This window comes from Myodes glareolus, chromosome 1 (genome assembly GCF_982192425.1).
Source record: "Myodes glareolus chromosome 1, mMyoGla1.1, whole genome shotgun sequence".
In the NCBI taxonomy this organism is placed as follows: domain Eukaryota; kingdom Metazoa; phylum Chordata; class Mammalia; order Rodentia; family Cricetidae; genus Myodes; species Myodes glareolus.
Window position 1 is genome coordinate 88,594,862 of NC_142026.1, and position 14,118 is coordinate 88,608,979.

At 42.1% G+C, this 14,118-nt stretch overlaps 1 protein-coding gene across 5 annotated transcripts in view; it reads left to right on the forward strand.

Annotated features, from left to right (window-relative positions):
- Cep57l1 (centrosomal protein 57 like 1) overlaps positions 1 to 14,118 on the forward strand; it is a 59,881-nt gene that overhangs the window by 19,263 nt on the left and 26,500 nt on the right. For 3 of the 5 annotated variants that reach the window (XM_048425285.3, XM_048425281.3, XM_048425286.3), the window contains one exon: positions 13,112 to 13,274. In XM_048425285.3, the coding sequence (XP_048281242.3) occupies positions 13,115 to 13,274 (160 nt within the window). In that variant the 5' untranslated portion in view covers positions 13,112 to 13,114. Of the gene's footprint in view, positions 1 to 10,680; positions 10,753 to 11,736; positions 11,939 to 13,111; positions 13,275 to 14,118 lie in introns of all 5 variants that reach the window. The other 2 variants (XM_048425280.3, XM_048425284.3) reach the window with 2 other exon arrangements.

Genomic DNA, 14,118 nt, shown 5'->3' on the forward strand with positions numbered 1-14,118 from the left:
AGACGACTTCAGCCCTCCAGAACACTTGTTTATCTCAGATAGACGAGTCAAATGCCGGGGCAGTTCAAGCTCTGAGGGCTTGCTCTAAGAACTGAAGTGAAAAGCGTGGCCCTGTCAGTACCAAGGGGAGCGGTATTGTAACAACCGTGCTGAGTTATTCAGACACCACTGTCTAGCTGCAATGGGAATGACTTGAACAACTTCCGCCTACCTTAAATTGAAGTGAGCTTCTAGAAGGAAGGTTACATGTACACTCCGGACATAAGTTTTAGGTACCTGTAGGATGTTTAGATGTTAATGCATTGTTAAAATTGAAAAAAATTAAAGTAGTTCATAATTTTTTAATTTTTAAAAAGTGATGTCTGTGCAGACACAACAAACAAACAAAAAACCCGAATAAATCAGAACATACCCAAAAGTGATACTGTCACTTAAGAACAGATGGCCTAGGGACTGCAGACTTAGCTTGGTGCTGCAGCATGTGCCAACAAGCCTGGGTTTGATTCTCATGCTGAAAAGAGAAGGAAATGGGAGCTGGGGAAGGCATTAGGTGTAAAGCTTGGGTTTGTGTGTAGCCATAAAAATGATGACAGGTAAGTGTGGGAATTGAGCATTCTGTTTCATGAAAAGTCGTCTCCTGTGCCGCTTAGAAATCACCCACGGGAGACGGAGTGTAGGTCTGATATAATAGTAAAAAGAATGGTCCTAGCTGGGCGTGCTGATTCACACCAATAATCCCAGCACTTGGGAGGCAGGGGCAGGTGGCCAACCTGGTTTACATAGCAAATTCCAAGGAGCTAGGCTACAGAGTGAGACCTGTCTCAAAACAAAAAGGGGTGGAGGGGGAGTGGATAACTTAAGTTTTGAGAGTTCACTGGGATTTTCCTATTTTGTAGTCTCTCAGTATCATTAGGTACATCTGTGATTTTTTATTTACTCAGTATTGGGCATAAGCAATTTTGGGTAATGTAGGTTGAGTAAGAATTCTGTGTGTGTGTGTGTGTGTGTGTGTGTGTGTGTGTGTGTGTGTGTGTAAGCCAACACTTGATGTCAGGCATCTTCCTCCATCTCTTCCACCTCGCTAGCTCAGTGATTGTCTAGATGGACTGGCCAGTGAGCTCTGAGGACCCGAGTCTCTGCTCGCAGGCATTGTTGTTTGCACATATACAATCATTCTCTAGGATTATGCCTGCCACCACATTCAACTTTTTCTATGGGTGCTGGGGATCTAAACTCAAGTCCTTATGCTTACACCCCAGGTACTTACCAAATGAGCCACCTCCCCAGCCTAGACTTGGTCTTCTTTATCTGAAGTACTTGGGAACTCATATTTTGATGCTTTAGATTTTTAGAATGTGTGTACTGACTTTACCAGTTTAATATCCCTGATAAAAAACCATTTTGACCATAAATATGATACTCAAAGCTTTCAGATTTGGGATATTTAGATCGCAGATGTTTACTGCCCATTATAATAACTAAAATGTTCTGGAACATTTGTTTTAAAAATACCAACCTCACCAGGCAGTGGTGGTGCTCACCTTTAATCCCAGCACTCAGGAGGCAGAGACAGGTGGATCTCTGTGAGTTCGAGGCCAGTCTGGTCTACAGAGTGAGTTCCAGGACAGACTTCAATGCTACAGAGAAACACTGTCTCGAAAAAACAAAAGAAAACAAAAAGTACCACGCTCTACTCAGCTACATCGTGTGTAATTCACTAGATATAGTACTTTGAAATAAGTAGGTAATCTTATGATTCCTATTTGATAGATGGAGGAGACATCTTAGAAACTTTGTTAGGATGCCACATGATTCATCTACAAGAAGGCCTGCTCCTAAACCATTATGCTACCTGTCTACAAAATAATACAGGTTATCTGTTATTCTATAAGAATAGAGCCATGAAAATGTAGTGTAAAGTTAACATTTCTAAAACTGTAAAGAATATAATTTTTATATTTTTTTGCATTTTTTTTTGAGGCAGGATCTGGCCCATTGCCCAACCTGCCCTTAAACTTAAACTCTTCTGCCTTTGCCACCTGCAATTACAGGTATGGACCTCCAGAAGTGATTGTCTTGCTTCTTAGAGGGCGTGAAAACTTGGCAGTTGCTGAGAAGAGTTGGGAAGATTGGACAAACACGGGGGCGGAGGGGGAAATCATTGCAGGGAAGGAGGGAAGACTTGATGCTAGAGACTGTATTTGTAAGAACTCAGTTCTGAGGAAACACCCAGGAAAGGGTGGTAAAGGCCTCTATCATGGCTGTTCCTACCACTCTATAACTACATAATACTTGATGACTTTTAGGAATAAGAGAAAGAGAGTGATGTGGCTAAGATTATATAGCAAGTAACTATCAGAAACAGGAAAGAACCCTGGTTCCATTCATCATGTTCCTTAATGAAACCATGGAGATTCATTCAGCCCTATTCACAGATGCCTAAGAAAAGAATTAGTGTATAAGCGAATCCCACAGTAGTGATCATTCAAAGATCCCGTGGGCTTTGAGATGGCTCAGTGGACACGAGTGCTCACTGTACAAGCACCATGTAAATTGGATGAGCTGTGTGTATACGCCAACCCTAGCAATATTACAGTCAGAAATAGGAGGGTCACGGGGGCTTGCTGGCCGTTAGCATAGGTCCAGATTCTATGAATGTCCCGGTCTCAAAGGAATAAGGTGGAATAATAGAGCAGGACACCTGACATCTTTATCTGACCTCCACATATGTGTACATACACCTATATGCACATACCACATTCTACACACACACACACCCTATAATGGTAAGGACTGAATCAGTGACCTCTAAAAGATCTACATGCTTCTAGAATCTGAAGAAGCTTTCCCTGCATTACTTGCTGATTGGCAGGAAAGTAACCAAAAGAAAAGTGATTTGATCTATAAATAATTGTCTTTTTCTGTTTTAAGAACTGTTGATTGCTGTTATCTTTAGGATGAGAAGGCTGTAGGCGTGGTTCACAGTTAGCAGTCCAGAAATACCTTTTAATTTGTGCCCTTTGTGTAAGATCTTTATCACCTATAGACATTTCCTTTTTAACAAATTTCTAGGAGTTCTCTATATTATGAATCATTTTTGTACATTAAAATATTTTATTAGTTCTTTGAGAATTGCAAACAATGTATTTTGATCATATCCCTCCAACCCTCCCAGGTCTATTCCCTCCACCCAGAACCCACAACTTTTATATTTTTATTTTCTTTAATATCCATCAACTTCACTTTGCTCATATACTCCTGGGCGTGAGTTCATCCCCTGGAGTGAGGCTGACACAGCAGGAGCCATACCTGCCCAGAGACTGCCCTTCCTTTCCGGAAGCCATCACCCATCCACAGCTTCTGTGGGTTCCTGTGGAGCTGTCTCATTGTGTCCAGAAGACATGATTTTGTTTAGGTTCTCTACAATCTCTCTTCCCCCCTGTCTGCATTGGTTCTGAAGCCTTAAGGTAGGGGTTTGATATAGATGTTCTTTTAAAGAGTGGTGAGCATTCCACGGTAACTTATTCTTTGATGTTGTTTCTTCATTAACCATCATCCACTGGGCCCTAATGGAGTCTGAGAACTGCACTAACCTGTAGGTTAGAATTTAAAGGCAGTTTGATACTATGTCCATATAACAAATAATAGGAGTGGGTTCACTTCCAGGTCCTGTGAATGTAGAAAGGAGCTGTGGGCAGGCCTGCTTTTCGCCTCACCCGGCTCCCGCACGGCTAGCTTAGTCCCAGAAATAACAACATACAAATTGTATTCATTTAAGCACTGCCTGGCCCATTATCTCTAGAGAGTTAGTTACTGACTAACTCTCATATCTTGATATTAACCCATTTCTAATAATCTGTATCACACCATGAGGTGTGGCTTACCGGGAAAGATTCAGTATGTCTGACCTGGTGGCTGGCTCCATGGCTTCTGGCTCATAGCCCTCTTCCCAGCATTTTGTTCTGTTTACTCCGCCTACCTAATTTTCTGTCCTATCAAGGGGCCAAGGCAGTCTCTTTATTGACCAATGAAAATAACACAATAGACAGATAACCCTCCTCCATCATTTCCCCTTTTTCTGTTTAAACAAAAAAGAAAGGCTTTCATTTTAACATAGTAAAATTACACATAACAAAACAGTTATCAAGCAAGAATTACAGTCACAATATTTATAACTATATCTTTATCATAATAATGAAAAACTATAACTATGACTATCCATTCTTTAACTCCATCAAAGACTCCAGAAGGATATATTGCCTAAGTAAACAAGAAGTAAGCAACTTCCAAAACTCTAGAAATGACAGAGACATCTCGCTGCCTGAACAGTCACCCAAAGTTCCTCTGTATCGTTGGGGCACCCATCTTCAGCCTTCAGGCCCATAATATCCAGAGACATTTCCATGAAGCAGGAAATTTCAAAGACAGTTCAGTCACTATCTGCTATGTCCTGCAGAATGTCTCGCAGACTCTTTCATGAATCAGGAACCCCGAAAGATCATCTCACCTTTAGGCAAGTTCAGCAGTCCTCTCTCTGCGGGTTCTCTGTGTCCAGTTTATATAACAGTCCAGGCAAGAACAGTTTCTTGCCCAAAATGGCTATCAAACTCCATAAGGAGCCTCTTTGATGCCCATCTTCCTCTTGAAGTAGATTGGTGCTGCCAGGAGCAGACGTGTCTCATTGTCATGAAAAGTCCTAAGTTATTAAAACATTAAATGCCATGTCCTGTGGTCTTTGAAAGATATGAATGTCTATCTGAAATATATCTATGCACTTCTAGAAAACCAGACTAACATTACTATAAGCTTGACTATTATCGATGATTATCCATTAACAACCTATATTTTTAATTATACATTGCATTTTTATATGAACTACACAATCAAAATCAGAAATATATACACATATAACAAAATTGACCTTAAAATCCATACCAATGCAAATTATTCATATCTATATCATATCCCCCTTTAAATGTAAAAGAACATTTATAAACAATATTTGGGAATATGGACGTAGTTATTTCTCTCCAAACTTCTTCCTGCTGTATAGGGGCGCAGTTAATCAGGTCTTTCGTGGTATAACCTGTCTGCCAGGTTCATCTCAGTCGGCAGTTGAGTGAAGAAATTTTTTGAGGGTGTTCACAGAAACCTTTCAGGAGGGCGTGGTCTATCATACCATATTGGGATAGAAGCAATCCACAGGGTCTCATCCTCTGTGAAAACAAAAGAGGAACCTCCTTTCCAAAGTATCATATCCTTAGATCCAAATTCAGAAGTCAAGGTATTTTCAACATATCTATCTTGGATTAGTTCAGCAGCATTTATAAACAAATATCTTTTAGCAGCTGTTGCTCCTTCCTCAGCATTCAAACAATTCAAAGAGAGCATAATAGCATACAGTATCAAGATTTTCTGTGTATTTTCCATTTTTATGCAGCTTTATTTTTAACCTCTATTTCTTTTATTTTTACTTTTACTTTTTGACACAGGTTCTCTGTATATCTTTGTCCTGGAATAACTCTGTAGACCAGGCTGTCCTTGAACTCACAGAGATCTGTCCGTCTCTGCTCCCCAGTGCTGGGATTAAAGGCGTGTGCTACCACACCTTGAACTCAGAGATCCTTCTGTATCTGCCTCCCAGGCATTGGGATTAAAGGTGTGTGCTACCACACCTTGAAGTCACAGAGGTCAATCTACCTCTACCCCTTGAAGTCACAGAGGTCAATATGCCTCTACCTTCCGGGCATTGGGATTAAAGGTGTGTACCACCACACATAACTACTCTCTTTTTACTTTAAGAACTTTAACTTTTATCCTGCATTTATTTGTAACACACTATAAACCATTTAGAGGTTTTCTTCGTCTTTGACTCTCTTTTTACTGTATATCTCTTTTTCTGACCACATGAGTCTAAAACCGTGGCTTTGATGGCTAGACCCAGTCCATTTCTTAGCTTTCCAGACTCATGGTAGAGGTACCAGCCAGAGCTGTGTTCACTGCCACAACTCTATGGCGTTTCAAGGTCCTTGTCAGCAAGCATGCTGCAACTTCTGCTCACAGACCACACTCAAGTGCTTCAGGCTGCCTGCCTGAAAGAGTCAGAGTCTGCCTTGGCAGGACAGCCCAGAAAGCCAGCATTTTAAAACAGCACAGCTTTCTTCCTGCTACGGCTAAAACCAAAAAGCATGTGTTCAGCCCTTCACCAACAGCGTTTAAGTGTTTTGTGGCAGGACCTCTCAATGAACTGTAGGGTTTTGCAGCTAAAGCTGAGTCAGGAAGCCTCTCTTAGATGAGAGCATTTGCTTGCTACTAGCAAGCAGAGCAGACCTGAGAAATTGTTGCTACCAACAAAACATGCTTTAGTCTATTCTTTCCCAAGCTTTCTCAAGCTTTCGGTGGATTCAGTTATCCACGTTTGGGCGCCATCTGTAGAAAGGAGCTGTGGGCAGGCCTGCTTTTCGCCTCACCCGGCTCCCGCACGGCTAGCTTAGTCCCAGAAATAACAACATACAAATTGTATTCATTTAAGCACTGCCTGGCCCATTATCTCTAGAGAGTTAGTTACTGACTAACTCTCATATCTTGATATTAACCCATTTCTAATAATCTGTATCACACCATGAGGTGTGGCTTACCGGGAAAGATTCAGTATGTCTGACCTGGTGGCTGGCTCCATGGCTTCTGGCTCATAGCCCTCTTCCCAGCATTTTGTTCTGTTTACTCCGCCTACCTAATTTTCTGTCCTATCAAGGGGCCAAGGCAGTCTCTTTATTGACCAATGAAAATAACACAATAGACAGATAACCCTCCTCCATCATGTGAACCCCGCAACCAGTACCAAGCATGCATTCCCTCCAGTGGAGTGGACCTTAAATCCAGTCAGAAAGTAGTGCGCAGCCAAGAGCAGTGACAAGAGCCTGGATTATTTTGGAGATCTCTGGGACCCCTCTGACCAATGTTAGGGGAGGGTGTCCCACACCTGACACTGGCCTTCTGGGATGACATAATCCCCTGTGTGGACTGCCTCAACAAGCTAGTGTGTGTGTGTGTGTGTGTGTGTGTTTAGGAAGTTTATAAAATAGTAGGTTTCCACATGGCTCTTTCAAAGATCCTTAATATTAATTATCCCTACAAACCCCTCCTTTGATTATGGGCACTTAAAAAGATATTTTCAATAAGTATTATATATAAATTATACTAAAAGATTTTATCCTAACAGTTACTCAGTAGATTGACATTAAAAATGGGCTCTGACGCTGGAGAGATGGCTCAGCAGTTAAGAGCACTGCTGTTTTTCCGGAAGCCCTAGGTTTGATTTCCAGCACCCACACAGTGGCCCAAAACCATATGTAGCTCCAGTCCTGTTGTGGAATATTTGAGCAAACTATGTAAAGATGTGTTGCTGTCTTGCGGTGCTGCTTAAGGCACCTGATTGGTTTAATAAAGAGCTGAATGGCCAATAGCCAGGCAGGAGGAAATAGGTGGGACTTCCAGGAAGAGAGAGGAACTCAAGGTTAGAATCTAGATGTGCAGAACATAGAAACAGGTGAATTTAAGAGCTAGTTGGGAACAAACCTAAACTAAAGACCACACTTTCATAATAATGAGTCTCTGTGTCATTATTCGGAGGCTCATGGTCCAAAGAAAGTCCAACAAGAAAGACCTGCTACACAGTTCTAGAGCTATAATTCCCTCTTCTGGCCCCCGTGGACACCAGGCATACTTGTGATGCACAGACATACATGTAGGCAAAACACCCATATGCATAAAATAAAAATAATAAAACTTAGTTTTAAAAGTAGAATTTCCTCAGACCCACATGGAGACAGCACTGTAACGTGACTAGAAGAAGCAGTGGCAGTGACGAGCACATGTTCCTGTGTGTCTATGGGAAAGAAAACTTTAGCTGCAGATAAGGCTGTGGGAAATGTTACTTGACGTTCTATGTCTTAGAAAATTCCCTGTATTAGCCACACATGACTTTAATCCCAGCACTGTGGAGGCAGAGGCAGGCGGATCTCTGAATTCAAGGCCAGCCTGGTCCACACAGAGAAACCCTGTCTCAAAGCAACAGCAACATCAAATCCCTGTACTTACATGTTTTCTCCTGGGTCGGCTGCAGCCTTCCTGAGTGAGGCAGTGCTCTGGGCAGAAATCAGTCCCAGAGATAGGAATGGCTGTACACGGGGTGGCGATGTGAGAGTCTGAGGGCCTCTGTCTGCTGCAGCCGGGGGACAGCCTGGTTGTGTCTACTGGGTTTATTTGGAAGGTCACACATCTGACCTCAGAAGCTCCCTACAGCAATCAGTTCTCAGCTGTGCTTGTTTTCGCTGATGGACTCTTAGTCCTCTGGTAATAACTATTGGGTGGTGTGCTTGTTATACACTGGAATTTGTGGTTTTACAAGCTTCCAGAACAAATGTGGTATGTAATTTGTTCAGTGTTTCTACACTCACTGGAAAAAGTGGCAAATCTGTTTGAACTGGACTGTACTTTTAAAAAAAATGTGTCATTGAGAAGGAAGGGGTTAGTTTTGTTTTGTTTTATTTAAGAGCCAGGATACTCTGAATATAATGAGACTATTAAGTTGGTGGCTTTGAGTTCAAGGAAGAATACAGTTTGTCATACTGGGACTGTAAATCATGACCCTTGGCAAGAACAAAGCTGACTCTTCATCCTGTTGTGTCTGGACCATTACCAGGGCCTGTGCAGGATTTTGCCATCTGTCCTGAAATCCCAGAGAGTGCTAGTGTGAGCCACTTAATCTTACTCTGGTTTTGTTGTTTTGTTTGTTATTTTTAATAGAAGGGACTTTTATAAGAATGGCTAATGTGGGGCTGGGGTGACGGCTCAGCAGCCAAGATACTCTTCCAGGGGTCTGGGTTCAGTTCCCAGCATCAGCTGGCCTGCAGCCTCCTTTAATCCTGTAACTCCAGCTCCAAGGGACCCGATACCTCTTCTTGCCTCTTCAGCACACACACACACACACACATACTTTTTAAAAATGACTAAATGTGATGAGAAGGAAAAAGAATTTTTGTGCTTTAAAAAGTCTGTTTTGTACCTAATAAACAAATCAAAATTTTTGTAAAAAATGAGAACCCCAAAATATGCCCACACTTGAGAAAAATGATTCTGAGCATTCAGACTAGCTTGCACTTTGGTATTTTGGCAGTTCTAAGAATTTCTAAGTGTGGAGACAGTTTATAATTGGCTCAGATTAAAGACAAATCACTTCAGAAAGGGCCTGTAATTGCCTTTCTCAGTTACTCATGGCACTGACTGATACCTTCTTTGGGGGAGATACTAGAGGTCAAACCAAGGACCCCCACATGCTAAGAATGTACTCTATGACTGAGCTACACCCTTACCCTTTGGGACTGTTTTAAGTTAAATTCCTGTCTAAAAGATTTTGAAATTTATTTTGTGGTTTTGTTTTTGGCCTTGCTGACAGTATGAACTCAAGTTCCAGAGCTGTGTTAGAATCTTAACTCTTTCCCTTTTAATCACATATGTGTGTTTATGTGTGCATGTGTATGTGCATTCGTGTGTGTGTGTGTGTGTGTGTGTGTGTGTGTGGCCACATGCCACAGCTTGTTTGTGGAGGTCAGAGGGCTTCTGGCTGTCACACCTTGCCTTTTACCTTGAGACAGGGTCTCTTTGTGGGCTACCTACGCTGAACTAGCTGGCCTGCCACTTGCAGAGACTCCCCTATTTCCACCCCTGTCCTGCTGGAGTGCTGGGGTCACAGGCACTAAGCAGTCAGCTTTTTGTGGGTCCTGCCTACTCAGACTCGGATTCTCCTGCTTGCGTATCAAGCAGTTACTGCTGACTCATCTCCCCGGCCCCGGAGCATCAGTGTTTATATAAAAAATCTACCATCTGGTTTCCAAGCTTCCTTTGTATCATTTATTTTTTATTTTTGAAAAATAAATATTTATTACTGTTGTGTGTGGGATGGGGGTTACTCATGCCACACGATGCAAGTGGAGGTCAGAGGGTAGCTTTATAGTGTCGGCTTTCTCCTTCCACCCTTGTGGATTCTGGGGAGCGAACTCAGGTCCTTTAGCTGGAGCTTTCACCCAGTGCGCCATCTCACCCACCCTGTGCCAACTTCTGGTGGTTTCTTTTTCCTTTACTTTTCTTCGAATCTTTAGTCTTTATGCTCTTTTAGCTATTTTGTGTTTGGAATATTTGTTTCTTGTGGTGCACACTTGTGTTTTATAATAGAACAGAAGCTATATTTTGTCCGTCAGACTCTTGCTTAGGCCCTGATCATCTCTTTCAGCAATTGTTCCTGCTCAGTTCAGACACTTCCAATAAACCCCAGGTTGTGGGAGGCATTTCTTTGTCAATTCCTCTTTGGTGATCTTCAACTTTATTCTGCGTAAGACTCGATTGAGGAGTTAATTAAAGGTAAATATTTCTGTTTCTATGGACCTGGTCAGGTCTAGAAGGCATCCTTTATCAAGTAACTGAAGGATACACTTAGAGATGTCTGGGCTCTAAACGAACTCATTTATACATCAATGACTTTCAAATGTTTATTCTACTCAGACCATTCTTAAGTGCTGAACCACCTAAACAGCAGACATACATCGACAAAATGTCGACATAGTGTTTGTCAGCATAAACCAACACTTTTTAAAAATTTATATTTTTATTGTGTTTGTATAGGTATTTTGCTGGCATGTATGTCAGAAGAGGGCGTCAGCTCCTAGAGCTGTGGGTGGTTCCTGGCCGAGTCAGGTGGGTGCTCAAGTGAACCTGGATCCCCTGCAGAAGCAGCCAGCCCTCTGCCACAGAGCAGCTCCTCCGCTCTAGGCCGCCCACACTCTCTCTCTGCCGTCTAGCAGCTGCCTGACCTTGGGCATGGCTGTCTCAGTTGCTGCACACCTGCTAGAAATGAGCTCAGGATCACAGAGAAAGAGACCATTCCAGCTGAGTGTCTGGACAGGCAGACTTTACTTCTGATGGAGAGGGTGCTCCGAAAGAGCCGGCACAGACTGAGGCAGGAAGTGCATTTAGTTTTTAGTGAGGTGGTGGCAATACTTTTCCCATTGATTGGGGTTCAACCTCACAGTCTTATTCTACTGTGTAGTCTGAAAAGAACTGGAGCACAGAAAACGAAGGAAAGGAAAAGGGCTCGCTGCCCCAAGGAGAAAGGGGTCACTGTTCCTGGCCATCACAGTCCTAGAAAGGAGCAATAGGGGGTGGGGATTAAAATATCTGCATAAAGGGGAGATAAAGATTTTATTCCCTGTCTTGAATGTAAGTTTCATAGTATTTGATAGAAAAGAGTTATATTTGATACTGCTTTTTTATTTAGTAATTTTTACTTCTTGATGCTCTTTGCTCTTTGTACATTTTTTTTCTTTTAATGATTTTATAGACTTCAGCCGGGTAGTGGTGGCATGCACCTCCAATCCCAGCGCTCAGAAGGCAGAGACAGACAGATCTCTGGTCTAGTATTAGTTTGACGTAAGCAGGCCAATTTGACTGGGTATACCGTTGACTCATCCCCGTGCTCCCCACTCTTTTATTTTGACTGTTAGTTTAGCTCATCAGTGAGACTAGCAGCCCTCATGCTGTGTGAACAGAGAATATTCTTCACAGATATTAAAGGATCTCTTGTTCTCAGTTTGATTCCTTCAGGTACCATTTTCCTGCCCTACCCCCACATCGGATGAATGTGTTTTGATCTTCCTTCACCTCTGCGTTTTCGTTGTTTAGTGTTCTGAGCGCGATGCTTTTTGTCTCCAAAATCTACCACTCTGAACTTTAAAAAGCTTGCTGTAATGAATGTGAGTGCAGCCGGTACTGGTTCTTCAGTGGCCAGTGGGGACCTCAGCGACCTGCTCTTTACCCTCTTCTTGGGGATCTGATTGCTCACCGAATGAAAACCTCTGGGTGCAGTCACTGGATCCTCCTTTAGGTCAGTTTCTGCACAGCTGCTCCACCTGATACCCTAGTGTCTCTTTTCTTAGAGATACTCTGATTTCCTTTTTAAATGAAAGGAGGTAGGAGGGAGAAAAAAAAAAAAACAAAGGAAAAGAAACTTGCCATCTTCCCTGGATGAAGGATGAAGGAGATGGGGCTGGGGAGTGAGTGGGGGCAGCAGGTAATCACTTCTGAGTCTCACTGCTTCCCTAGCCTCCAGGCTTCTGCTGCCTAAAGAGGTGTGGCTGCTTCCCATGCCTTTGGGCTTCTGAGGGCCGAAGTTAAGTCATTCTGCTTATCTGGGCCAGGAGTCTTTTCTTTGCCGTTTACTCGCCTGCCTGCTCTTTTCCAGAGAGTGGTAGTTACTCACCTGAGTTCTTTGCATGCCTTTATTTTTCTTTGAAAATGGCTTTAATCTTGTTTTAGTGGGTTACAAGAGACAAAAGTCACTGACTGTGTTGAGTCTGCTGTAGATTTTTCTTTACCTGTGAGGCATGCGCAAGGCCCTGGCTCTAATGCAGAAAATAAAAAAATGAGATAGAAATTCCAAGATTCATTGTGATGCATACCTGCAATCCCTGCTCTCCGGAGGCCAAGGAGGGAGGCTCATAAGTTCATGACCAGAGTGGTCTATGAGCAAGACTGTCTTAGGGTTTCTGTTGCTGAGAAGAAATACCATGGCAACAGCAACTCTTATAAAGGAAAACATCTAATTGGGTGGCTTATAGTGCAGAGGTTCAGTCCTGTTATCATGAGAGGACATGGCAGTGCACAGGCAGACATGCTGGAGAAGGAGCCGAGATTCCTTCCTACGTTTTGATCTGTGGGCAGTAGGAAGTGAATTGAACTAGGCATAGCTTGATCATAGGAGACCTCAAAGACCGCCCCCACAGTGACACACTTCCTCCAACATGACCACACCAGCAAGGCCACAACTCCTAATACTGCCACTCCCTATAAGCTTATGGGGGCCAGTTACATTCAAACTACCACAATAGCCGTTTTTCATTCTGTTATTGCTGAGTTTAATCTAGTTGAAATTTTGATAATTAAGTTTGTAAAGATAAAACTTTGTAGTGTATAATCGTGTTGCATCATTTTTATGTAATGTATCTGTCCTTCAGATGGAAAAAATAACACTATACTGTGTCTCTCTCGTTTTCCACAGACAATGGATTCTGAATTATCACACAGTGTAATTGGGAGCTACCTTAACCCTCCAGAAAAAATGTATCCCCCATCGTTCATCAAGAATGAAACATCTCAGATTGGCCACCCTGTGAATTTAGAAGTCACCACTCCTAAAATGATTAATAGTCCAAACAACCAAGGTAATATTAATATGAAACTTTATAGAAAATCTGGAGCAGGCCATGTCATGAACCAGAGCTTGCTGTTGTTACTGAGAAGAGCGGATGATTATGCATTGAATATTCACAGACCCATTAACCACGTGTCTGCTGCTGTTCTGTGAGCTTACATAGGTCACTTGACATTCCTTAAAATATTGCTTCTTCTGTCATAAGCTAAAGATTAATATAACAAGCTAGTAAATATTACACATTTATTATAAAAAATATCTTAGAAAACAGAAAACTACTCTTAGCAATAAACTGTCAGCCTGGGTGGCGGCACACACCTTTAATCTCAGCATTTAAGATGTAGAGGCCAGCCTGGTCTTCACAGCAGAGAATCATTAGGTGATACTTCAAAAGCCTGTATTCCCCAATATTGGAAAACTCAAAGAAAATGGGTGATTTTTCTGGATAAGTACCATGTACCAAAATTAAATCAAGACCAGATAAGCAAATGAATTAGACCTATAACCACTAAGGAAATAGAAGCAGTCATCAATAGCCTCCCAAACAAAAAAAAAGCCCAGGACCAGATGCTTTCAGCACAGAATTCTACCAGAATTTCAAAGAAGAACTTAACTGATATTCCTCAAATTGTTCCACAAAATAGAAACAGAAGGAACATTGTCAAACTCTTTATGAGATTATAGTTACCCTGATACCTAAATCACATAAAGACACAATTAAGAAAGAGAATTACAGACCAATTTCACTCATGAACATTGATGCAAAAATACTCAGTAAAATACTGGCAAACCAAATCCAAGGACACATCAGAAAAATCATCCATCATGACCAAAGGAGGCTTCATCCCAGAGAT